Source organism: Neomonachus schauinslandi, chromosome 9 (genome assembly GCF_002201575.2).
Source record: "Neomonachus schauinslandi chromosome 9, ASM220157v2, whole genome shotgun sequence".
NCBI classification, from domain to species: Eukaryota; Metazoa; Chordata; class Mammalia; order Carnivora; family Phocidae; genus Neomonachus; species Neomonachus schauinslandi.
The window spans coordinates 103896748-103924159 of record NC_058411.1 but is presented as its reverse complement, the minus strand read 5'-3'; the positions used below and the strand labels follow the sequence as shown (position 1 = coordinate 103924159).

Sequence of the window (27412 nt, the reverse complement as noted above, 5' to 3'; positions counted from 1 at the left end):
TAGGATAATCAGCGTTACAGAAGAAGCCCTTTCCTGAACAATTTACGTTGGTAGAAAGAACACTGAATTAGGAATCAAGAAATCTATTCTAGCTATTCAGTTAGTCAACAAAGATAGGTTAAGTTCCTGTGCACCAGGTAACATGGCAGAAACTAAGGATACAGAATTGAATAAGACATAACCCAGGCCCTCAAGGAAACTATATGAATAATAAAACAGAGTGATAAAGGGTGTTATGAGGGCATCAATGTGGGGTAGTGGTCAGGAAAGGCTTCCCAGAAGAGATGACACCTAACTGGCACCTAAACTGATCTTAGATATGACTGCACATTAACCAGTACATTCCAGGTGAGGGGACCACGTGAGAAAGGTCTTAATGCAGAAGGTGGTGTGTGAGGAGTTAAAAGCAGCAGTCTGACGGTTCTAAAGCGTAAGGTATGAGTCAAGAAGAAGGGAAAGGTAACCAAGACCAGGGTTAATTGTATCTCATGTAAATCAACAGAGTCTCTAGCATAATGTGGGGGTCCACTGAAAGTTTTTAACAATTGGGTGGTGTGGTCAGAGTCATATTATAGATAAATTGTTCTGGATACTTTGTGAAAGTTGTATTTGAAAAGCCCAGGACTAGAGGCAAGGACACCAAAACTTGACTGTTGAAGTTACCTAGGTTTAAGTGGTCTAAAACTCTATAGAGCATCAGATAGACAAAAGGGGATGGATTAGGGAACTTTCTAAGTAAAAAGTACATGTTTTGGGGGCGTCTGGGTGGTTCAGTCTGTTAAGCTCTTGCTTTCGGCTCAGGTCATGATCTCAGGATCTTGAGCTCAGTGGAGAGCTTGCTTCTTCCTTCTCCCTCGTCCTCTGCCCTTCCACCCACCACCTCCCCCTTGCTCCCGCTCTCCCTCTTTCTCTTTTGAATTAATAAATACATAAATCCTTAAAAAAGGAAAGAAAGAAAGAAAAGTACATGTTTTGGGTCTCCATTTGGAGTACGGGAATCAGAATGGCTCCCAATGACAGTAGGATTAGGTTGATGATTAGTAAATCTGTGTTGGAAATCCTAGCCATTTATTCATGCTTTGAACACTCACTATGTACTAGTTATCGTACTTGAGGCTGGGAGTGCAAAGCTCTGACAGTAACTGAAAGAAACAGGACGTTTTTAGTCTAGTTTTTCTTCTGTAGAATTGTTTTTCCACACAGGATTATTGTGAAGATTGACAGAATTTAGTGGTGCCTGGGTGTCTCAGTTGGTTAAGCATCCAACTCTTGATTTCAGCTCAGGTCATGCATGATCTCAGTGTTGTGAGATCTGTGCTGGGCGTGGAGCCTGCTTAAGACTTTCTCTCTCCCCCTCCCTCTGCCCCTATCTCTCTCTCTCCCTCTCTTAAAAAAAAAAAAAAGAATTGACAGAATTTAAAGTAGAAAGCACTGGCACCCTGCCGGATGCTGTAGTATTGTTCTTATTATTTTCCTTTCTGTGCATATTGGTATGTGGTATGTTTATTATTTTCAAGATTAATGTACTTGTTAAAAATGCAGTCTAGAACCATTCTAGTTTGAATTCTAGATCTACCATTTTTTAGTTCTGTGACCTTGAGTAAGTTATTTAACTGATCTCTTTGTTTCCATATCTAAAAAGGCATGTCATTATAGTGCTCTTATGAGGTTATAATGAGTTCATATTTGTGAAGTGTTTAGGATGGTGTCTGAAACATAGTAAGAGTGATGTGTTTAAGTAGAAAGGTAGGTACAGAGTAAGCATCTTCACTCTGCTTACAATAAATTTCCAAGTGAAAGTCTGCTTTTAATAGTGTTAGTCAGTGAGCATGTGCATGTGTTTATTTTCTGCCTAGTATGAAAAGGAATGTAAAAGTAATACAGTACCAGCCTCTACTCTCAAATGATATGTTGACATATCAGAAGAACAAAGTGATACCTTTTATTCATTTAATAAATAACTCTTAATAATTGAGGTCTATAGTAAGTGAAAGGGAGATAGAAATGAGTGGTACCTCTTCTCACATCCAAAAGAGAACAAATATGAAACAGTATAGTGGGTATAACTTTGGGGTAGTTGAAAGATCCAAGAAAACCAAACACTAGTTTTGCCTATATCATTAATTCCAAAATTCAAAAAAACTGTTGAACACTGAGCTTAGGGGTGCCTGGGTGGCTCAGATGGTTAGGCGTCTGCCTTTGGCTCAAGTCATGATCCCAGGGTCCTGGAATCGAGCCCCGCATTGGGCTCCCTGCTCACCGGGGATCCTGCTTCTCCCTCTCCTTCTGCTGCTCCCCATGCTTTTGCTCTCTTGCTCTCTTTGTCAAATAAATAAATAAAATCTTAAAAAAGGAAAAGAAAAGAAAACTGAGCTTAGTTTTCACTGGCTCGGAGCTAAAACTCATTTGGTGGCAAAACCTGCCCTGAACTGACCTGTGGCTATTTATAATCTTAATCCTACTTAGTGTGTCTATTCATAAGTTTGCTCCAAGAATATTAGTGTATTCAGTTACAGGGTATTTAATTACCCTGCCAGAGATGTTATATAATTATATGGTAGATATATGATAAATATGAAAAATCCCCCAAATTCTGAGTTCCAAACACTTCTGGACTCAAAATTTTTAGATAGGGGATTATTGGCTCATGTTGCATATTTGTTTTAGACAATATATAGAAAATACAGATAACCAAAAATAATACTTTGAAACTTGTCTATAATATTGAAATCACTATGATATGTTACCATACACCCATTAGACTGGCTAAAGTGAAAAAGATTAAGAACACAAATGTTGGAGAGGAACTTTCATACATTGCTAGTAAGAATATAAAATAATACAAATACTATGGAAAACTGTGTGACAGTTTCTTATAAAGTTAAACACTTATCATACTGCCCAGTCATTCCACTCCTAGGTCTTTATTCAAGAGAAAGCATACACCCACAAAGATCCCGATGCAAGAAAGATTATAGTATCTTTATTCATATTGCCAATAACTGACAATAGTAACAGCCCAGATACCCATTAACAGGTGAATGGATTTTTAAAAAAAACACAAAAAAACTGTGGTATACTATGGAATACCACCAAGCAATAAACAGGAATGAATTATTGATACATGTAACAATATTGGTGAATCTCAAAAAGCAGACGAAGTATATGACTTCACTTATATGATATTCTAGAATATGCAGAACTAACTTACGGTGACAGAAATCAGATCAGTGTTTGCTTCTGGGGGTGAGAATGGGCATTGACTGAGAAGAGGCATGAGAAAACATTCTGGGTGTAGGAAATATTCTATGTCTTGACAGGGTGTGGTTCGTTACACAAGTGTATACATTTTTCACAAACAGTACACCTAAGATTTTGTAAATTATGAAGCAATTTTTAAAAAATGTTTCTCGGTAGTCTGTCTCACTATTTGGAGAGAACCACATTTTGGTTTATATCCCAACACTTTTTAAAATACATGTTTAACATTTTTATGAATGAAATTATAGTGTACATGCCATTTAGTAATAGGGCTTTTTTTAATCCAAGTATTATTACAAACATTTCTTCATGTCATGAAATCTTTTTTTTTTTATTTAAGATTTTATTTATTTATTTGACAAAGAGTATGTGTGTGTGTGTGCCAGAGAACACAAGCAGGGGGAACAGCAAAGGCAGAGGGAGAAGCAGGCTCCCTGCTGAGGAGGGAGCCTGACACAGGGCTTGATCCCAAGACGCTGGGATCATGACCTGAGCCGAAGGCAGGCACTTAACTGACTGAGCCACTTAGGCATCCTGGGGGGTTTATTTTTAAAGCAAGAGTTCTCTTCAAACTATTTGCTGGAAAGTGTAAAACAGATAAAAGTTGAAATGTTCTGGTTGACTGGAGGAAGGGGGGGAGGGGGAGTGATGAAGATTACTTGATGTGTAAGACCCATAAAGTTAGGGGCGCCTGGGTGGCTCAGATGGTTGAGCGTCTGCCTTTGGCTCAGGTCGTGATCCCGGGGTCCTGGGATCGAGCCCCACATCAGGCTCCTGGCTCAGCGGGGAGCCTGCTTCTCCCTCTACCCCTGCTCATGCTCTCTCTCTGTATCTCTGTGTCTCAAATGAATAAATAAAATCTTTAAAAAAAAAAAAAGACTCATAAAGTTGGACTTTGCTGGGTAGAAGTTACAAGTCACTGTGACCCTTTCCATGTGTTCTTTTTTTCCATGATCCTAGCTAAATGGGGAAATAATAACTGACATTTATGGTGCACATATTTTGGTTCAGGCTTTGTTCTAAGTGTTTTATGTGAATTAACTCATTTAATCCTAACAACCTTATGAGGTACATTGTTACTCCCATTTACAAACGGGACACTGCAGTGGAATGAGGTTGGATGATTTGCCCAAGGTCAGTCAGTACATGATGGAGCTCAGATTTATATCCAGTCCATTTGGCTTCTGAGTTCACCACAGTACTACAGCTGCATTTCAAAATAAACTAACTGTGCTTAGTACCTATGAAAAGTTAGACAACTTCCTGTGATAATTTTGCTGTTTATGTTTGTCTAGAGCTAGCCAACATGGAAGAAGATCCCAGATCAGCTGGAGTTGCTACCTTTGTTCTTCAAGAAGAATTTGATAGATATTCTGGCTACTGGTGGTGTCCAGAAGCTGAAACAAGTAAGGGGGTTCAAAATAATATAAGTTAATTAAAGTATTATGAGATTGAACTGCCAATTAGTTAAGTGCTCAGATGCTAAGTCCTGAATAGTAGATTATGAAGTCATGAAGACTGGATCCTACCAGTAGTTATTTAGAATATATAGGCTGGGGGCACCTAGGTGGCTCGGTCCTTAAGCATCTGCCTTCAACTCAGGTCATGAGCCCAGGGTCCTGGGATCGAACCCCGCATCAGGCTCCCTGCTCATCAGGAAGCCTGCTTCTCCCTCTCCCACTCCCCCTGCTTGTATTCCCTCTCTCGCTGTGTCTCTCTGTCAAATGAATAAATCTTAAAAAAAAAAAAAAAAAGAATATATAGTCTGTATCCCACCATGATGAATTCTAATAAAAATAAGTGCCTCTGGTCTTTCAACTCTTTCTTCCAATCTTTCATCTAGAGGCTGGTCTTAGTGGCAATATTGGTGACAAAATAAAAAACTATACCCTGATGCATTGCTATAAAAACGTAGGATTGGGATGCCTGGGTGGCTCAGTCGGTTAAGCGTCTGCCTTCAGCTCAGGTCATGATCCCAGGGTCCAGGGATCGAGTCCCACATTGGGCTCATTGCTCAGGAGGGAGCCTGCTTCTCCCGCTGCCTGTAGCTCCCCTTGCTTGTATTCTCTCTCTCTCTCTCTCTGACAAATAAATAAATAAAATCTTTAAAAAAACAAAAACAAAAAACGTAGGATTGACTAGAGTGTCTGCATAAACATATGGCCAAATTAGTGTATGAAGGGATCAGAAAAAGGCACAAATTCCTCCCTTTTCTGGATGAATTTGCAAGTATTTTATTGCCTGTGAAACAGCTTTCTCTGAAGATCCAGTTAGAAATTTGCTTTACATTCTAGCTAATACTTCATATTGTATACAAAAACTAAAATTTCAGGGTGGCTCAGTCGTTAAGCGTCTGCCTTCGGCTCAGGTCATGATCTCAGGGTCCTGGGATTGAGCCCCGCATCAGGCTCCCTGCTCAGTGGGAAGCCTGCTTCTCCCTCTCCCATTCCCCCTGCTGTGTTCCCTCTCTCGCTTGTGTCTCTCTGTCAAATAAATAAATAAAATCTTAAAAAAAAAAAAAAACAAATTTCATGAAGCAATACTTACCTTTATGTGTAATGCACTCTGATATTGTATATATTTTGTTCGTTGTATATTTTAAATGCTTGTTATTACCCATTAGTAGATTTCATGATGCAGTAATGGATTGCAGCTACCATTTTTGTTTTTTTAAGTAAGCTCTTTGCCCAATGTGGGGCTTGAATTCACAACCCCGAGATCAAGAGTTGCTCGCTTTACTGATTGAGTGCCCCAGCAGCTTGTATTTTGAACATTTCTCTAAGGGACCATGAAAAATACTTATTTTTAAGCCACGTCTTAGATTTGGACATTCAATTTTAAGATGTAAAATGTTTTGCCATAACTGTGTTTGTTAGAACAAGATTTTGACGTGAATTAGAGAAACCATTAAAAGAAAACTGGACTCTATTTAAATAGCATTTATTTTCAGGTGTCTGGGTGGCACAGTTGGCTGGGTGTCCAAGTCTTTATTTTGTCTCAGGTCGTGGTCTCAGGGTCCTGGGTGGAGCCCCACATCGGGCTCTGTGTTCAGCACAGAGTCTGCTTGCGGCTCTCTCCCCCTCTCCTTCTGCCTGTCCCCCCTGCTCTCTCTCTTTCTCGCAAATAAATAAATAAAATCTTTTTTTAAAAATAACATTTATTTTGTTATAGGAAATATTATAAATATAATTGAGTAATCCGTTTTTCAACAAGGAATGCATTTAAGGTATACCTGGACTGAAGTCCTTCATAAGTGTGTTTCCCCTGTTTTAAATATGTATAGGTACAGGGGTACCTGGCTGACTCAGTCAGTAGAGCCTATGATTCTTGATCACTGGGTCATGAGTTCAAGCCCCATGTTGGGCATGGAGCCTACTTAAATTTTAAATATATACATATATATATGTATATGTACATAATTATCTCCAGGTTTTGCCTTCCTTTAACCAGCAAAAGTGGTTTAGTAGTAACTCACCTTTCTTTTTCTTGTTTTTTTTTTTTAAAGATTTTTATTTATTTATTTGACAGAGAGAGACACAGGGAGAGAGGGAACACAAGCAGGGGGAGTGGGAGAGGGAGAAGCAGGCTTCCCGCCGAGCAGGGTGCCCGATGTGGGGCTCGATCCCAGGACCCTGGGATCATGACCTGAGCCAAAGGCAGACGCTTAATGACTGAGCCATCCAGGCGCCCCAGTAACTCACCTTTCTAGTGCAAAGACTGGTGATACTTTCATACACTATACAAAAGGCAGTGTATTTTATACATAAATTATTTTTCACTGTGGGAAATATAGTACTAGAGGGAATGGTCAGTTATGATTACTCTCTGGAATAATTCTTCTAAATTTTCAGTATTTAAATTCCTTTTTAAAAGCTCCCAGTGGCAGCAAAATTCTGAGAATTCTATATGAAGAAAATGATGAATCTGAGGTGGAAATTATTCATGTTACATCCCCTATGTTGGAAACAAGGAGGGCAGATTCATTCCGTTATCCTAAAACAGGTACGATATACCATTGACATTTATATTTACTCATTTCTGCTTTCCAAACAAGATTCTCTGCAATCATCCAGAGGTATGGTCAACATTAGTTATTTACAGCCTTAGTAAAGGTAGGTTATTCATTAAGTATCACTGAAGTAGATTTCTTAATTATAGGGTGATCTTATTTAATTCTTTTCAAAGGTTGGGAAGTACACAAAGCTGGTTACTTCAAGGAATGAAAAAAGAGGAGTTTTTGCTAGGAAATAAAGATTTTTAAGGGATTATTTAATAAGTCACTAATTTTTTTTCTATTTTGCTGTTAACATTTCAATTACAAAATGACACAGAATTTCTTTTATTTATTTCATATTGACTCTTGATGTTTTCCAGTCTCTCTCTTTTTTTTTTTTGATACTAATGTTGAGAGTTATGAATTTGAGTTGGAGTTCTGAGATTCTTATACAGTAAAGCCCTGACTCTACAATATTCCTGACTTGAAGTATAAAGGGGATTGATCTAGCAAAATTAGTTTGAATAATTTTGATTATTCATTACTATTCATGTCTCTTTCTAAAGGCACAGCAAATCCAAAAGTCACCTTTAAGATGTCAGAAATAATGATTGATACTGAAGGAAGGGTAAGTATAAAATGTTGAGTTGATTTATGTCACTTAACTAGTCAGTCTAGTAGATATCTTAGGTATTCTTTTTATTTTTTTATTTTATTTTATTTTATTTTTAAAGATTTTATTTATTTGACAGAGAGAGACAGTGAGAGAGGGAACACAAGCAGGGGGAGTGGGAGAGGGAGAAGCAGGCTTCCCGCTGAGCAGGGAGCCTGATGCGGGGCTCGATCCCAGGACCCTGGGATCATGACCTGAGCCGAAGGCAGACACTTAACAACTGAGCCACCCAGGCGCCCCTAGATATACTTTTTAATTTTTTGAACTCATTTAACTTGCTGAGATCTGTGGACCATGCTTTAGAAACTTTTTGCTGGTTCCCAAGACAAGAATATAGGGATATGCATATTTACCACTCCTTTCCAAAAGTTTTTCCTCTCTGCCATTGTTAATTCTTCAGATCCGTATTTTAAAAATAGCAGTCATTGACTAGTGACTTACCTTCTGTGTTGGATGTCCCACATTTCTCTTGTATTTCTGCTTTCCATTTGGATAGTAGAATGCTTATAAGCTGACTGCATACAAGATTAATTTAAAAATAGTCCTCTTGGGGCACCTGGGTGGCTCAGTCGGTTAAGCATCTGACTCTTGATCTCGTAAAAGTCTTGATATCAGGGCAGTGAGTCAAGCCCTGCATTGAGCTCCATGCTGGGTGTGGAGCCTACTTAAAAAACAAAAACAAAACAAAACAAAACAAAAACCCAGTCTTCTCTGATAGCCTTTTTTTAACAGCTTTATTGAGATATAATTCACATACAATACAGTTCACTCTTTTAAAGTTTTAGAATGGCTTTTAGTATATTAACAGAATTATGCAACCATTACCATAATTTTAGAACATTTTCATCACCTCACAAGAAACCCCACATCCCTTAATCATCACCCTCCAACCTTCATATGTCCCTTGGCACTGGGCAGCCATTGATCTACTTTTTGTCTGTAGATTTGCCTATTCTGGGCACTTCATATAAATGGAATCATACAGTATCTAGTCTGGTTTCTTTTATTTAGCATCATGTCTTCAAGCTCCATCTATATTGCACCATGTATCAGCACTATTTTGCCTTTTTTTTTTTAAGTTTTTATTTATTTAAGTAATCTCTACACCCAGCATGGGGCTCGAACTCACAACCCTGAGATAAAGAGTCGCATGCTCTTCTGACTGAGCCAGCCAAGCGCCCCAGCACTTTCTTGCTTTTTATCACCCAGTAATATTCCATTGTGTGGCTATACCACATTTTATTTACCCACGTATCAGTTACAATTAGGGTGTTCCACCTTTTGGCTGTTATGAATAATGCAACCATGAATCTGTGTGTATGTTTTCGCTTCTCTTGAGAGATACCGAGAAGTAGAATTGTTCAGTCATATGATAGCTCCATGTTTAACCTTTTGAGGAACTACCAGACTGTTTGTCCAAAATGGTTACACTATTTTACATTCCCATTGTGTGAAGTTTCCAGTCTCCACATCCTCATCAACCCTTCTATTGTTTGTCTTATTTATTATAGCCATCCTAGTAAGTTTGAAATTGTATCTCATTGTGATTTTGACTTAAATTTTCCTGATGGCTAATGACGTTGAGCATCTTTTCATGTGCTTATTGGCCATTGGTAGATCTTCGTTGGAGAATTATCTATTCAGATCCTTTGCCTTTTTTTAAAAAACTTCCTTCTTTGGGTGCCTGGGTGGCTCAGTCGGTTAAGTGTCTGCGTTCGGCTCAGGTCATGATCTCAGGGTCACGGGATCGAGCCCCATGTCAGGCTCCCTGCTCAGCGGGGAGTCTGCTTCTCCAGCTCCTTCTGCCTCTGCTCCTCCCCGCACTCATGCTCCCTCTCAAATAAATAAAATCTTTAAAAATAAATAAACAGACAAACTTTTTTGTGTTGGCTAGATTTTTAAAGGAAAAAAGTTTGTTTACTTAGGGCCGTTTCACTAATATATTACACAAATCATATTTTCGGCTAAAATATAGGGAACTAGGGATTATTATTTTTCTTTGATAACTAGAGTCTAAATAAAGTGATTAAAACCTGTTTTTACCAGTTATTAGCAAGGGCTCTGTTAGTATATATAAACTCATGGTAAAAGACTTTTAGACTGTGCTAATTCTTGTGCTTAGAACTTTTTTAGGCATGAAGAGCACACCAGTGTAGGTAACCCATAACTTACTTCTGGTTTTGCTGTATCTCTCATGCCTTTTTAAATACCTAAGTCTGAAAAAATGTCATGCTGTTAAAGGTGATGATTTAGGTAGACTAGTAAACTAGTTACTGATCTAAATCTTCTGTAACTCGATTCCTTTTTTTTTCCTTTTTAATAGATTATCGATGTCATAGATAAGGAACTAATTCAACCTTTTGAGATTCTGTTTGAAGGAGTTGAATATATTGCCAGAGCTGGATGGACTCCAGAGGGAAAATAGTGCGTATGTTAAATTGTCACTTCTTTATACGTAATTTAGAATCCAGAACTTTAGAAATGTTTATGTTACTAGGCTTGCCCTTCAGTTGGAGATGCCTTCACATGCAAATTTGCAGAGTAGTTATTTCTGCACAGAGAACTTTTCCTGAGCTAAGTGGGCTTGTGGATTCGTAATCCTGTAAGTATAGGGGCATATTGCATTTTCATTCTGTCTGTTACATGGCCAGTCATGGTTTCAGTGTTTATTTGTGGTTAAATTGTATGACTTTAGGGCTCACGTATAAGAATGGCTATATTTTTTTATTATATAATTTAAGCAAAACTTTTCGTAAGAGTTTTGTGAAGGTGATTACATATAGTTCCTAAGGTAGACAACAGGAGTTTCACAAGGCCGCCAATTGTTGACACTAAGGGGAAAAAACAATTTCATAGGTCATTTGTGGTTTTAGGAGTTTAAAGAAAACCACTTAAAAAAAACTCAAGCCTAACTTTAAAAAATAAGTATAGAATAAGCTAATACTTTTAATTAGCCATTTGTAAGTGATAATTTAACATCTACTAAAGCAATTCTTTAATTGTGATTACAGAAATAACAGATGGGTACTAGAGGAGAGAGTAGGGGAATATTCATTTTCTGAGAGATGGCTTTATTTTTGGTGCTTTTTTGTTTGTTTAAATAGTGCTTGGTCCATTCTACTAGATCGCTCCCAAACTCGCCTACAGATAGTGTTGATCTCACCTGAATTATTTATCCCAGTAGAAGATGATGCCATGGAAAGACAGAGACTCATCGAGTTGGTGCCTGACTCCGTGACACCACTAATTATCTATGAAGAAACAACAGACATCTGGATAAATGTATGTATGCTTTCCTGTACTTGGTTATATATTTTCTCAGAATGCTAAAGGAAGTGAAGTTTTATAGAAAACTATCCAAACGAATTTTTAAATTCAGAGTAACCAGGAACATTATTTGCTTAGTTTGAACATTTCAAATTGGAATGTTTGTAGATAGAAAGTAGATGTCATTGACATGACAAGGAGATAATGTTATCTCCTTGGTTGCAAATTTGCCCTTGTTCCTGGACACATCATGTATTGAAAAACAGCCTCATCAGTGCCTCTTAGGAGGACCTCAGTAGAAGTCTAGAAGAGACTTTCTCTTTTAAGTTGGCAAACTATACCAAAATTTACCAGTTGGGATTGAGTTTTTCATTTTCCAATTTAGTGGAAAAAACTTAAACAAGATACAAAATAAATAAAGCCAGATCACTCCCTGGCTGAGTACAGGCTTTATATGATTCACCCTTCAACTGTTACAATATTTCTCTTTAGAAAAGTAGTAAGATTTTGGATAAGAATAAGTAGTAAGATTCTGTAATAAGATTTGTATCATTAAACCTCATGCCATGTTTCAAAGGATTATAGAGATGAGTAAGAAAAAGCTTTTGGTTGTATTTTTCTTTTTTCACCATAGGGAACATTTATTTCTCAATGAATGAAGTCTATGACTAAAATGAGATAAATGTGAAAGGACCAGACAAAATCTATATTGTAAATACACAGTACCCCCTAGCACTGACAGTTATTTATGTTTTAGAATGTATTTATCAAGTAATTCTTCTTTCTCTAACTTAATTGAATTGTTTATGTAGTATTTTCATTAATGTGTATAGTAAATTAAGCTATTCATTTTACAGATCCATGACATCTTTCATGTTTTTCCCCAAAGTCATGAAGATGAAATTGAATTTATTTTTGCCTCTGAATGCAAAACAGGTTTCCGTCATTTATACAAAATCACATCCATTTTAAAGGAGAGCAAATATAAACGATCCAGTGGTGGGCTGCCTGCCCCAAGTAAGAAATCCTTTTTTATTTAGAAAATATATATATATATGTTGGGGGCAGAAAGTGGGAGGGGCAAGGTAATATAATGTCACTTTTGTATACTTTATATACTTTATAAGCATCAGTACTTGCTTCATTAAACTTAATACGTAAGTTAAGCTAAAATATAAATACATATGTGAAATCACAGGACAAAGTTCTTGATGGATATGTAAGAAACTATTAATAGTGAGTAATCTCTTGGAATGGAATTACTTGTTTTTGCTTTCTACTTTTGCCTTGACTGTAATTTTTAATTTGTTTAAAGTGAGCCCAAGTCATATTTAGATTTAAAAAGCTGTTTTTAAAATGTTACTTGGTTATTAGATATTTTTACATCCTAGTTTTGTTTTTTTACATACTATGTTTTTTTTTTTTTAAGATCATGTATTTATGAGAGAGAGCACCAGTGTGAGGGAGAGAGCACGAGTCAGGGGGAGGAGCAGAGGGAGAGGGAGAAGCAGGCTCCCCGCTGAGCAGGGAGCCCAACATGGGGCTCCATCCCAGGACCCTGAGATCATGACCTGAGCAGAAATCAAGAGTTGGCTACATAACTGACTGAGCCACCCAGGCGCCCCTCCTATTTTTTTTGGTTTAATACTGTCTGCATCTACACTGAAGTTAATATGGTTATAGCTCTTCAGATTGATATAATTATGCTGTCCAAAGTGAAATTAAATATTGTGTCAGCTGGAATTAATTTCTCTCTAAAAAGTGATGGTTTTCCTTCTGGGAAATGTAATACAGAATGGACATGTAAGCCTGGAAAAAGTGAAATGGTATATCCAGTAGTTCTCCTGTTTTTGTTTTTGTTTTTTTATTTGAGTTATAGTTTTCTACTTTAATAATATAGAGTTTGTTTTAGAATGGTAGGCACTTTATGATAATGTTATATGCTTAAATGCCATTTGTGACATAACAGACTCAACAGCCATTTTTTAAATTGTGGCAAAATATACACAAAATCTACCATTTTAACTATTTCAGTGTACTGTTTAGTCGCATTAAGTATGTTTCTATTGTTATGCAACCATTAACTACCATCTACCTCCAGAACTTTTTTCATCTTCCAAAACTGAAGCTATGCAGTAAATAATACCCAGTTTAGCTTATTGCTCCCTCCCCTCAACCGCTGACAACTACTTTCTGTCTCTCTGATTTTGACTACTCTAGATACTTCATATAAGTGGAATTATACAGTATTTGCCCTTTTATGTCTAACTTCACTTTGCATAATGTCCTCAAGTTTTATCCTCGTCATAGCATATGTGAGAATGTCTTTCATTTTTAAGGCTGAATAAATTCAACTGTGTGTATAGACCACATTGTGTCTTCTATTCATCTGTCTACAGACACTTGGGTTCCTTCCATGTTTTGGCTGTTGTGACTAATACTGCTATGAACATGGGTGTACAGATACCTGTTTTGAGACCCTGCTTTCAGTTCTTTTGGGTGTATACCCAGAAGTGAAATTACTGGATCATATGGCAATTCTATTTTTAATATTTTGAGGAACCACCATACTCTTTTCTGTGGCAGCTGCACCGTTTTATATTCCCATTAGCAGTGCGCAAGGGCTCCAGTTCATCAACATCCTTGTCAACACTTGTTATTTTCCATGTGGTTTGTTTATTTGCATGTTTGTTTGGATATAGCCATCCTAGTGAAGTGGTATGAAGTGGTATGCCATTGTGCCTTTGATTTGCATTTCCCTAATGACTAGTAACATTGTACATCTTTTCATGTGTTATTATCCATTTGTATATCTTCTTTGAAGAAGTGTTTGTCTGAATCCTTTGCCAACTTTTCAAGTGGGTTGCATGTTTTTCTCAACAAGGCCTTTTAAATATCATTCTTATTTGGGAAACATGAGCTACATCTTAGGACTAACAAAATAAATACTGCCTATGACTCTGTTCCTTTACTTAGCCTAATTTTTTTAAGGCAGACTGCATCTTGTATATCCAAGATGATGAATTTCTTCCTTGAGAGCCTTAGTGTGAAATTGCCCTTACCAGCTCCTCTGTTGTTCATAAATTAAATCCACTTACGAAATTCCAGAAATTTTACTACACGGGCTGTGGGGAGGGGTTGGGGAGAGGGAGAAGCAGGCTCCACACTGAGCAGGGAACCCAGTGCAGGACTCAATCCCAGGACCCTGGCATCATGACCTGAGCAGACACTTAACCAACTGAGCCACCTAGGCACCCTCCAGAAATTTTAGTGATGAAGAATGGTCAAAGAGCTGTGAATAATAATTAATTAACTAAAACAATATTTGGGGAACAGTAATAAAATGTTGGTAACTTAAAATTATAAACTCCTGTTGAAGAGTGTAGGCAGTTAACATTCATCCCTGAAGCCTAGCCTCTTTGTTCCCTCTCAGTGTCTCTTTCTGGACCCCTCAGTTTATCTACCTCTTCTTTCCCTTCCCCTCCTTTCTTCTTAGACTTTCTTTCTCCAAATTTTCCTTTTTCCGTGGTATCTACTTTATCTTCCTCCTCCCTCTTCTTCCTCAAGTGGCTATAATGTGAAACAATTAGTACTTGTTATATATATATTAAATAGTATTTATTTCCTGGACATAAAATTTAAAGTACTAAGTTGAATTTTTGTGTCTTAAGAAAAAATAAATCAACTTTTTTAACCTTACAGGGACCCTAGTTAAGACCCTGTACCATCGTATAATCCGTCCCCAGCTGTCTCTTCCCACAGTGCTACTAGGCAAAGAGAAATGGTTTCCATTTTTTAACCTCCTCCTTCGGCCACTGGCCACCGAGAGTTTTCTTTACCCAGACAGAATCTCATAAAGACAAATGGGGCATGTTGGCATTTACTGTGGTAATACCCAGTTTATTTTTTGGCAGATGAAGAACAATTGTATAAAAATTCTTCTTTTGTGGCTTTTTAAGTAGTTTGTTGCATTTCTAGGGGAAATGCCTTGTCAACCCATTGGACTTCTAGGTCTTAGGAATACAATTGCTTTTGAGTTTTTTTCTGGCTTTGCCATCAGAATCTATTTTGCTGTTTTTACTTGATTTTACATGGATCCTTCCACCATTATTCCATTGTATTGTGAAGACTCATAACTTGGAATTTTTTTAACTATAGACTTTTTTAAAAGTAAGGTGAAATTCACATAACATTAAATTAACCACTTTAAAATGAACATTTTAAACATTTTATTTTTTTTTAAAGATTTATTTATTTATGGGTGGGGAGGGACAGAGGGAGATGGAGAGAGAGAATCTCAAGCGGACTCCCCACTGAGGAGAGCTTGTCTCGGGGCTCAATCTCACAACCCTCAATCATGACCTGAGCTGAAATCAAGAGTCGGACGCTTAACCAACTGAGCCATCCAGGCGCCCTTTGAACAAACATTTTAAAATGAATAGTGGCAGGGCACCTGGCTGGCTTAGTTGGTGGAGCATATCATATGATTCTTGATCTCAGGGTCTTGAGTTCAATCCTCACATTAGGTGTAGAGATTACTTTTTTTAAAAAAAATTTTAATTAAAACATTAAGAAAAATAAGATAAACAGTGGCATTTAGTACATTCACAGTGTTGTGCAGTCAGCACCCATGCCTAGTTTCAAAACATTTTCATTACCCCAGATATAACTTAAATTATTTACTGTGCTTTTGGAAAAAAGAGGTTTAGAGTAATGTTCTTCATTGTTTCATTTGCTTATAGTCTGATACAGAGTGCTGAATGATAACTATGTTTATCTTTAGGTGATTTCAAGTGTCCTGTCAAAGAAGAAATAGCAATTACCAGTGGTGAATGGGAAGTTCTTGGCCGGCATGGATCTAATGTATGCTCTTTTATTCTACTGATATGTTTGGTCAACATTTGCTGTGTTTATGCAAGTTATATATATACAAAAAAACTGTAGTACAACTTTATATGACCCCAGTGTTTTGACAGTATTAAGTTAGGGCCTACAAGAACTCAAGTTTTAGAAAGGAAGAATCTTAGTTTAAATTATAAATCACCCGTTTTATAGCCCTGGTATTAGATGTGTTCTGGTTACTTAAGTTCATCATTTTCAAGTATAGTGTTGCTGCTTAATAAGAAAAAGGCTGGTCCATATTTTCTGAGTCTGCAAAAGTTGTGAGTTGGGATATTGTTTGAAAATTATTTTTATATCTCTTATAGACTGCTCATGTCATTTCTACATTTGAACTTGCATTTACTACTTCTGAGATAGTGATTCTCTTTCACTTACCTGTTTATCTTATCTCACAAATTTAAAGTTTTATCCACCACCTTCAAAGAGTGGTGGACATATATACAGAGTGTAGGTTGATATGGAAAAAGAGGAAAATCCACCCTCTTTCCTCTTAGCATGTGGCCTTCTGTAACAATTCAGTGAATTTGAATTTTTTTTTTCTTTTGCCTTTCATAGTATCTTGTGTTTCTTTGAACTTTCAGTTAGGTGGTCAGTTTCCTGAGAGCTCTAAGAACCCCATCTTTTATGTGTGTGATACATTCAGTTAAGTTGATGTATGCTACCAGGATTTAGGGAAGGCCTTTGATTTCCTTAAATTGATTTGGAGATTTATTAAAGGATTAGGTGTACTGGCTGCTATAGAAGTCACTTACAGTCCCCAAGGTGGTTAAGGAGAGAAAGTGAAGATCCGGGTGTCAGGTTTGGTTTTGTTGGTAAAAACTTTAGAATATCGTAGGTAACCGTTAGTCTAATTTCCACTGAGCGTCTCACGTGGCCTTCTGGTTATATATATCCAAATATATTTTTTCTGTTTAGGGACCTTGGATGTTATTGTCATTTGAGAAGAATCTTACTGTGCAATTCCAAGTTCTGATAACAAAAAATTACACTATTATAAAGTTCCTGCTTGTGTAATGGTTGGATAATACTGATGGAACCCACAGAATTGTATTTACGCAGATCTGAATCTTATTTCAGCAACCTAAATGTCTGTTACTTGCAGTTATGTGCATCAATTTTCTTCTTTCTTTATGTCATGCTTACTTATGTAATGTGTTTGTGCCTCTCTTTCTTACTCTTTCATATCCCTCTATCCTGGCCTTATTTTTTTAAAGTTACCTTTTCCTTCTCTGCTTTTGTCAGTGACCTTGTTCCCACCCAAAGATTTTTAATGGCAATAATTGGGTAAAGCTTTGAGACTTTTTTTTTAAGATTTTTTATTTATTTATTTGACAGAGAGACACAGCGAGAGAGAGAACACAAGCAGGGGGAGTGGGAGAGGGAGAAGCAGGCTGCCCGCCGAGCAGGGAGCCGATGCAGGGCTCAATCCCAGGACTCTGGGATCATGACCTGAGCTGAAGGCAGACTCTTAATGATTGAGCCACCCAGGTGCCCTGAGCTTTGAGACTTTTAAGCCCATGTGCTCCTCACTATTGGGGAGTGGTTCTCATAGTCCTTGGACCAGCTGTACAGCCTAAGCATCACCTGGGAACATTTTAGAAATGTAAATTATTGGGCCCACCCCAGACCTTCTGAATCAGAAATTCTGGTGGCAGAACCCAGCAATCTGTTTAACAAACCCCTCAAGGTGATTCTGATACTTCTGTTTAATAAAGTAGTTACACGAAACAAAGAAAAGAACCTTTAAATCAGGGGTGAGAAATTAACCAGTTATTTCTTCAGTTTTGAAAGGCCTTACTCCCAGCTGCTAGGTCAAGAGCAGAACCTATCCTAACCTTTTGCGCAGATTAACACATACCTGTGAAACTTCATGAATGTTTGTTCTGGCATTTCCTCTCACTTGTATCCTTTCTGTATATGTCATGTGGGCCTACTTAATCTCAACCGTGTTTATTTCTGTACCTGTGTATGCTAAAAAATATTTAATAATGAAGAAACAGCGTCCTGGAGAAAATGTGGCATTTAAAAATACTTGCTTTTGGAAATGTATCTATGTTTTCTTTGCTGGGCAAAAAAATTTGAATTTCATTAAACACTGAATAGCCTGGTAGAAGATTTTTTTTTTTTTAGATTTTATTTATTTATTTGAGAGAGAGAATGAGATAGAGAGCATGAGAGGGGGGAAGGTCAGAGGGAGAAGCAGACTCCCTGCTGAGCAGGGAGCCCGATGCGGGCCTCGATCCCAGGACTCCAGGATCATGACCTGAGCCAAAGGCAGTCGCTTAACCAACTGAGCCACCCAGGTGCCCTGGTAGAAGATTTTTTTAAAGGGACAATAAAAGCCATTTATTTAGACTCCTACTGTAATTTGTGAAGAATATTAAATTAATTCAGCTGTGAGTTTACTTACAGTTTTTTGAGTTCTGAATGAAGACTTAAAAGATCTTATCCATACTTATTTATAAACTATACCAGTATTGAAACTGTAATTGAGTTCAGTTATTTCCCAACCCAGTAGATAAAATACTTTTGCAAGTTTGTACAAAAGACCAAAAAAGTACTGCCTAAGATAATACTGCACTGAGAAATACACTGGATTCTAAAATTAGACTCTTTTAAGTGTGCGTGAATGGTTGACCTCAGCTGCAATATAGGTATGTTTTTTCCCTGTAAAATGTTGTCGTTATAATGAAATAATTCTTGCATTTTAAGAAAAGCCCACGTTTCAGTCATATAGGAAACTAATAATAGCATGCAATTCAAGTGTCCTTTTTCCTTGTGGACAAGATCTATTCTTAGGTAAAAGTCATAAGCAAAACCAACTCAGGTTTATTAACATTGGTGGCAAAATGTTTTAAGAGGCACAAGTTGAAGGGTGACTCAAATGATTCTAATTAAAATTGGGAATTGGTTGTTGAATTACTAGCCTGGCCAAGGTCCTGCTAGCACTGATTTTTCTATTGTTGTTTTTTTGACAGATCCAGGTTGATGAAGTCAGGAAGCTGGTATATTTTGAAGGCACCAAGGACTCTCCTTTGGAACATCACCTATACGTGGTCAGTTACGTAAACCCTGGAGAGGTGACAAGGCTGACCGACCGTGGCTATTCCCACTCTTGCTGCATCAGCCAGGTATTAGTCCCTGTTGGAAAAGAGTTTCCTATCATATAAAAGACCTTCTGCTGTAATACTCCTTTAGAGTAATGTGAAAATCAGTGAAATTGGCCTGCTGAAGTCTGATTCTCTGAGAAAAAACTTTAAAAAGTCTACTCTTTTTTTTTTTTTTTTAAAGATTTTATCTATTTATTTGAGAGAGAGAACCAAAGAGTACACACAAGCAGGGGGTAGTGGGCAGAGAGAGAGTGAGAAGCAGGCTCTTGGCTGAGCAGGAAGCCCAATGCGATACGGGGCTTAATGTGGGGCTTTGATTCAGGACTCAATGCGGGACTCGATCCCAGGACCTTGAGAGCATGACCTGAGCCAAAGGCAGACGCTTAACCAACTGAGCCACTCAGGCTCCCCTAAAAAGTCTCCTCTTTTTTTTTTTAAAGATTTTATTTATTTATTTGAGAGAGCGCTCATGCATGAGCAGGGGGGAGGGTCAGAGGCAGAGGGAGAAGCAGATTCCCCGCCGAGCAGGGAGACCTACGCGGGGCTCCATCCCAGGACCCTGGGACCATGACCTGAGCCGAAGGCAGACGCTTAACCGACTGAGCCGCGCAGGCGCCCTAAGAAGTCTACTCTTAACTTCAGCCTTGTATATGGACGTCAGTGGTCAGACTCTCAACCATACTTCTTCTGCTCTAGCACCAGCGCAGATGTGGCACCTTTTTTACTTTTCCACAGGGAAAAAGTAATTGTTTCTCCTTTCTCTAGCATTGTGACTTCTTTATAAGTAAGTACAGTAACCAGAAGAATCCACACTGTGTGTCCCTTTACAAGCTTTCAAGTCCTGAAGATGACCCAACTTGCAAAACAAAGGAATTTTGGGCCACCATTTTGGATTCAGCAGGTACTCGTTTCCCTGAACCTGATTTTAAGTAGGATTAGTACATAAGTGCACTAAATCTGTTTCATAGATCCACATTTCTCATCTCTCACCACCACTTGTCCCTGAGCTGCTGAGTTCCTGATTAATCCCACCCTTCCTATTCTGTCAGCCACCAGATAAGATGGGTTACCTCCCATTCCAGGCAGGAGCAGGTCTGGAAGGCCTTTTTGAAGTTTTTTAATTTAATTTAATTTTTTACTTAAGCAGTCTTTACACCCAATGTGGGGCTTAAACTCATGACCCCTAGCTCAAGAGTCGCACGCTCTTCCAGCTGAGCCAGCCAGATGCCCCTGGAGGGCCTTTTTGAAAATAAGCATAAAATAGTCACAGTATCAGCTAAGAAATGATTTGTTCACATGTTTGGGTAATTTCTCAGATAAACAGATGAGGATAATGTACACAGAACTAGTAAGACTGAGCAGGGAAGCTGAAGCTTTAGGGAATAACCAGCTGATAGCTTTAACTTTTTAAAGCACTTACAGTGGTCATCTTAATAAAAGGTAGAACACTTGTTCTGTATGGGAGTGAAGAGCACTGTGAATTATCTATCTTTTAAATGCTTGATTTCTTAAACAAAAAAATGGAGTAATTTTATGTATCTTTAATCCACTTTCTCCCCAAATCCTTTTTCCTGTTAAGTATTTTCACTCATGAATAGCTGCTAAGGGGTTAAGAAATTAGTGCAAAACCACAGGGTATGTTCTAATGTCCACAAGTAGAATTTGTAATATGGTGATGATCTCTGCTTAGATTGTAACATTATCCAGTATACACAGACTTAGGATAAGTCTGTATAGCTTTGGTAAACCAAAGACTGATCATGACTTTCATTTTTTCTGGGTCCTGGTTAGGCTTATTCTCTAGTGATCAGAAACAAATGTTTATTGAGCACCTGCTGTGAGCAAGTTAAATTGAGTTAAATTTGTGCTTCCAGTTTCTGATCAGGTATGTGCTTAACCATCATTAAGTTACACTGAACCAAGCACAAAGTATTTGTATAGTTCTGCATCTGAATACCTCCTAGGCTCCAGGGATTATTCAGAATATTGTGTATCTACTTTTGAAATAATTAAATATATTCATTAGATTTTCTTTTTTAAAGATAAAGATTCTTGCTTATCACCTGAAAGGGGGATGGTCATTTATTTGTGTGGGGGGTTGTGGGTTTATGGTTTCTTTTCCTTGCTCTCAGATTGCAGAGCTCCCATAAGAACTCCTTTTATTTACTTTTTTTGTTATCTCCTCATAGGTCCTCTTCCTGACTACACCCCTCCAGAGATTTTCTCTTTTGAAAGTACTACTGGATTTACATTGTATGGGATGCTGTACAAACCTCATGATCTACAGCCTGGAAAGAAGTACCCCACTGTGCTGTTCATATATGGTGGTCCTCAGGTGGGCATATTTACTTATTTTAGTTTTATTTTATTTTAATTCCAGTATAGTTAACATACAGTGTTATATTAGTTTAAGCAATTCTGTACATCACCCACTGCTCATCACAACAACTGCACTCCTTAATCCCCATCACTTATTTCACCCATCCCCCCACCCAACTCTCAGGTGGGCATATTTATATACATACGTGTGTGTGTGTGTGTGTATTTTTTAGGTGATTTGTTTTTTTTGTTTGTTTGTTTGTTTGTTTTTTAAAGATTTTATTTATTTATTTGAGACAGAGAGAATGAGAGAGAGGAGCACATGAGGGGGGGGAGGGTCAGAGGCAGAAGCAGGCTCCCTGCCGAGCAGGGAGTCCGATGCGGGACTCGATCCCGGGACTCCATGATCATGACCTGAGCCGAAGGCAGTCACTTAACCAACTGAGCCACCCAGGCGCCCGGTGATTTGTTTTTTAAATGTCTAGTTGTTCAAGTTAAGATTTGAGCATTGTTGGGCCTCTGCTGTTCTTGACTCTGGCTTATGTTCTCATTCCTATTTAGAAGTTGAATTTTGTTACATGGCTAATTTAATAAATCAGTGTCAGTTTCTTAATTTACAGTAGGACTGAAACTGTCATAGCAATGGAATATTCATGTCAGTAGGTAAATATGTTGTCTTTTATGTAGAGAAGACACTTGTTTGGGAAATGAACTTAAATAGTTAACTGTCTTGGTAAATAAAAAGAGTTTTAATAGATACTTTCAGAAGCCTTGGTAGCCTAATGAATTCCCCCTTTTCATTCTAAGTCTATATCTCTCAAGCAGACTAGAATACCTTTATCATCTAGTTAAGGCAACTGCTATACTACTATTCAGCATTGTAAGAAGTTTACACCTGGATTTTCCTTTTTCTAGATTAAATATTAGCATGTGAATATTAAGTAAATCCTGTTGACTGTCAGAGTAAAGTATTGGGGTAGGGGCATTGGTTAATTGGCACTTTTTAAAAATGTTTATTGATTATCTTATTGTTGGGCCTTTGAAGAAATTAGAATATAATTATACCATTTTTATAATGCAGCTCTTGACTCTGCAAATATCCTTCATAATTATATCCAGTTATTCAGTATCTGGAAATGTATCCAGATGCTAAAACATCCAAAAAATAGGGACCCCTAGCTGGTTCAGTCAGTAGAGCACGTGACTCTTGATCTCGGCTCAGGGTCATGAGTTCAAGCCCCACTTTGGGTGTAGAGCTTACTTTAAAAATAGGAAAAAAAAAAAAAAAAAATCCAAAAAAAAAAATAAAAGCAAAATAACTGCATAAGCCACAAAATCTCAGCAATGGCCATCATATATCAAGTTAAATCACTTTGCCATTGTTAAGTGTATTTTACAAACAAAACATGATTCACATTTGTATTATACTCATCTATACGTAAATCATAAACAAAATTATAAACAGCTAAATTAGCCTTCTGTTAAAAACTTGAAGCCAAATCTTTGTAAACTTTAAAAAAAAGTCTTGGGGCACCTGGGTGGCTCAGTTGGTTTAAAGTATCTGACTCTTGGTTTTGGCTCAGGTCGTGATCTCAGGTTTATGAGATCGAGCCCTACCCTGTGTCTGGCTCCCTGCTCAGCAGGGAGTCTGCTTCTCTCCCTCTGCTCATGTGCTCTCTCTCTCAAATAAATCCTTTTAAAAATAAAGGATTAATACAAAGAAATGCAAGAGAGAAATTACAAGACACTCTCAGAAGTTTTACATATTTTGGTATATTATTTTGATAATAAGGCTAAGTAAGAAGGATGTTTCTCCTTTCCAGTGAAGAAATGATATATGAGATATGTGACAAACACACTATAAAGACTAACTGGTTATGTAGATCTTTAAGACTAGAGAACTCCTTTATATTACTCCTTATTACTAATTATGTTTAAAAAGCCACAGGGGGCACCTGGGTGGCTCAGTAGGTTAAGTGTCTGTCTTTGGCTCAGGTCGTGATACCAGGGTCCTGGGATCAAGCTCCGCAACAGGCTTGCTGCTGGGCGGGGAGCCTGCTTCTCCCTCTCCCTCTGCACTTCCCCTGCTTGTGCTTGCTCTCTCTCTCTTTCAAATAAAAAGTAATAAATAAATAAAAATAAATTTTTGATTAAATCTTATTGTCAGTCCAAACTGTGTCCTTTCTTGGTGTATGTTCAGGTCAAAGTGGGAATCTTGATTGGCAACAGTGTTACAATTTGTAACATGAAGTGAATTACTTTGTCACTAACTGCAGCAATGTCTATAGTTGGACGAAAGTGAAATCCAAGAAAAGCAAATATTTCTGATTAAAGTCATCTAGGCTTAGGTTTTTAAACTCTTTATTGATAACAGCTGTATGTTTTAACAAATCCTTGTCATGTTTCCTATGTGCTAGACACTTTCATAAATATAAATGTACAAGAAAGCAGGCTAAGTGATAGCAGGACACAGGTTTTGAAGAACTGATACTGAAGGAGACTTCTGATTCTCAGTGCCAAAGGGCATTATGTTTAAGTACCTTCCTCCAGAAGTAGCAGGCCTCTGGCTGTGAGGGCACAAACACTGGCTCTTGGGGGAAATGTTCGTATCAGGCAGTTGAGGTCACTTTCGTGTGTGACAACAGTTGAGGCCATTTTTGTGTGTGACAACAGACAACAGTGAAGTGGATTTTTCTTTTTTTTCTTTAAAGATTTATTTATTTATTTGAGAGAGAGAGTGAGTGTGAGCACATGGGGGTTGCGGGGCAGAGGGAGAGGGAGAGAGAGTCCGCAAACAGACTCCCTGCTGAGTGCAGAGCCAGACATGGGGCTTGGTCCCAGGACCCTGAGACCAGGACCCGAGCAGAAACCAAGAGTCGGACACCCAACTGACTGTGCCACCCAGCCACCCTGAAGTAGCTTTCTTTAAATACTCATTTTTGTGTTCTATGCCTAGTACTTCTTTTTTCAGCTCCCTCATTTTTTGCTCCTCCTCCTAAGAGAGAAAGGGAAAACGCTATTAACTATACTGCAATTAAAATAAATTGGGTGGCTCAGTCGTTAAGCATCTGCCTTCGGCTCAGGTCATGATCCCAGGGTCCTGGGATTGAGCCCTGCATCGGGCTACCTGATCAGCGGGAGGCCTGCTCCTCCCTCTCCCACTTTCCCTGCTTGTGTTTCTTCTCTTGCTCTCCCTGTGTCAAATAAATAAATAAAATCTTTTAAAAAATAAATAATAATTTTTTAAAAAAGAAAGGGAAAACATCATTCTCCTATCTCCATTTTTCATTCATTCATTCAGCAAATAGTCATTGAGTTCCCAGTATGTAACAGGTACTATTCTAGGCAGTGAGGATACCACAGCGAACAAATCAGACTAAGGTCCCCCCCCTCATGGAGCTTAATGAGGAAAATAATAAATGACTAGACGTATAAATGATGTAAATTAATATAATGGATATGCTGTGAATAATTATTGGGAAAGAGGATTGCAAAGAGACTAAAATGGGAGTTCTGTTAAGTTCAGGGAAGGTCTCTGAGGGTACGTAAGATGAGAAGGAGTGAGCCACCTTAAAGACCTGAGGGAAGAGCATTCCAGACAGAGGGAACAGTAAAAGTCAAGGTCCTGGGGATTAGAATCAAGTTGGTATAGTTGATAATAAGGTTATAGTATAGTACACAAGTAGGGATTTGGTATGAGATGAGGTCAGAGAAAAAACCAATGGCCAGATAATATAAGGTCTTAAAAGGCAATGATAAGGATCTTAGAGTAAGATCTAAATTCTTTACTATTGGAGGGAGCTAAGCTGTAAAGTCTTATGTAATTTACATTTTAAAATCATCCCTCTGCTATTGTGTGAATAGACTGTAGGAGGACAAGAGTAGAAACAGGAAGACCAGTTTTGCAGTTGTTACAGAGGTACTGAATATCCAGAAATTCAAAAAGAGAAGATTCTCTACACATGGCACACACACCCCAGTCTATCCTAATAAACGCTCAGTATGTATTTACTGTGTGAAGATGGTGTCGATTCTTATTTAAGTGGCTGATTTGGTTTTCCTGTTGGTTTCAGCCAAAAAAAACTTTTCATTTTTAGGGGGCTTGGGTGGCTCAGTCTGTTAAGTGTCCCACTCTTGGTTTCAGCTCAGGTCATGATCTCAGTTGTGAGATTGAGCCCTGCTTGTGAGATGGAGCCCTGCATAGATCTCCATGCTCACTGGGGAGTCTGCTTGGGATTCTCTTCTCCCTCTTCCTCTGCCCCTCAGCCCCCCACTCGCTCACATGCTCACTCTCTCTAAATAAATAAATCCTAAAAAAAAAAAAAAAAAAACTTCTTTCATTTTTGACAGAACCTTTTTTGTCATTGTTTAATGTCTATCTTAGTGTCCACCAAACCCTGAACTTCTCTAAGTTTCTCTCTACTAATTAAAATCCTCTTTTGGGGGCACCTGGCTGGCTCAGTCAAAGAGCATGTAACTCTTGATCTCTGGGTTGTGAGTTCAAGCTCGATGTTGGATGTAGAGATTACTTAAATAAATAAAAAACTTTAAAAAAAATGAAGTCCTCTTTTCACTAGTTTATTTCTGTTGAGGCACTAAACCACATTTAATTCCTCAGTCATTTTGAAGTATGGTAGCATGATAAGTGATTTAAGAATTATCCTACCTTTTGCACTGATTTGTATAACAAGAAAAAGGAAGCTGGACTGGTCACAGTGTTTCATTAAAATACTAAATTTTTCTGCTGCTGGTCAGGGACAACCCCAGAAGAGACGGGTAGGGAAGAAAAATGATCTTATTTATTCTTGTCTCTGTAATTTGAATGATACATTTCTTCAGAGTAGCAGTAATGATTTTAGTTACTTTTTCTATGGGGTAGGTTAAATCTCTTGTCTCATATGTAAAGAATATCTTGGTTACAGTTTTAAAGTCTTTAGTTGCTCAGTAATTGCCCTGAACCTTGAGTGTGAAGTTAAAAAAAAAAAGAAACCACATAAACAAGAGAAATTTAAGTTAATTTAAAAATAAGTCAGGGAGAGGGGGAAATAGGGAGTTGCTAATCACCAAGCACAAAGTCTCAATTATGCAAGATGAAAGGTTCTAGAGATCTGTACAACACTGTCCTATAGTTAATGATACTGTAGTGTACATTTAAAATTTTGTTAAGAGGGTACATCTTGTGATAAGTGTTCTTGCCACAAGAAAATAAAATTTCATTTTAAAAGCAAAATAATACAAAAAATTCAAGCTTTCTATTTTTCACAGCATCCTGCCTCTTTTGCTTTTTTATGCTACCATATAATACATTTCACTGAAGTTGTATTTCTTCCTCAGGTGCAGTTGGTGAATAACCGGTTTAAAGGAGTCAAGTATTTCCGCTTGAATACCCTAGCCTCTCTGGGTTATGTGGTTGTAGTGATAGACAACAGGGGATCCTGTCACCGAGGGCTTAAATTTGAAGGCGCCTTTAAATACAAAATGGTGTGTGAGCATATAAACATTTTTCTTTTAAAGACATTTACATTTTCTGGTTCATTGTTTGGTGTGAAATCTCAGAGAGCAAGTTGGGGGAAGGGGCTGTGAGTGAGCAAGAGCGGGGCAGAGAGAGTGAGAGAGTAAGAGAGAGAGAGTGTGTGTGTGTCTGTGTGTCTGTGTGTTATAGTTCAGGGGTGGGAGGGAAGATGCAACTTGGTATTCACTAGGCTAGCTCACATCTGCCTGTCTACTTGTATATAACTTTGGGGAGCTGAGATAGAACCACTTTTACACAGAAATACCCTTTCTTCCTATGATGTATATCCAGCTTAGCCAGAAAGCAGCACCATAGTTTTCAGCATCCTGTGCCCTATTGAGAGGAATAATTGAGATTTGTTCTGTTCTCTGTGA

The 27412-nt window shown here is 37.9% G+C and overlaps 1 protein-coding gene across 1 annotated transcript in view; it reads left to right on the top strand.

Annotated features, from left to right (window-relative positions):
- The window catches only part of DPP8 (dipeptidyl peptidase 8), a 63729-nt gene that overhangs the window by 25660 nt on the left and 10657 nt on the right, over positions 1 to 27412 (top strand). The window contains exons 7-17 of the mRNA XM_021693925.1: positions 4557 to 4667; positions 7135 to 7263; positions 7822 to 7883; positions 10252 to 10352; positions 11033 to 11210; positions 12053 to 12212; positions 15979 to 16058; positions 19076 to 19228; positions 19973 to 20108; positions 21397 to 21542; positions 26861 to 27007. Coding sequence (XP_021549600.1) covers positions 4557 to 4667; positions 7135 to 7263; positions 7822 to 7883; positions 10252 to 10352; positions 11033 to 11210; positions 12053 to 12212; positions 15979 to 16058; positions 19076 to 19228; positions 19973 to 20108; positions 21397 to 21542; positions 26861 to 27007 — 1403 coding nt within the window. The remainder of the gene's footprint in view (positions 1 to 4556; positions 4668 to 7134; positions 7264 to 7821; positions 7884 to 10251; positions 10353 to 11032; positions 11211 to 12052; positions 12213 to 15978; positions 16059 to 19075; positions 19229 to 19972; positions 20109 to 21396; positions 21543 to 26860; positions 27008 to 27412) is intronic.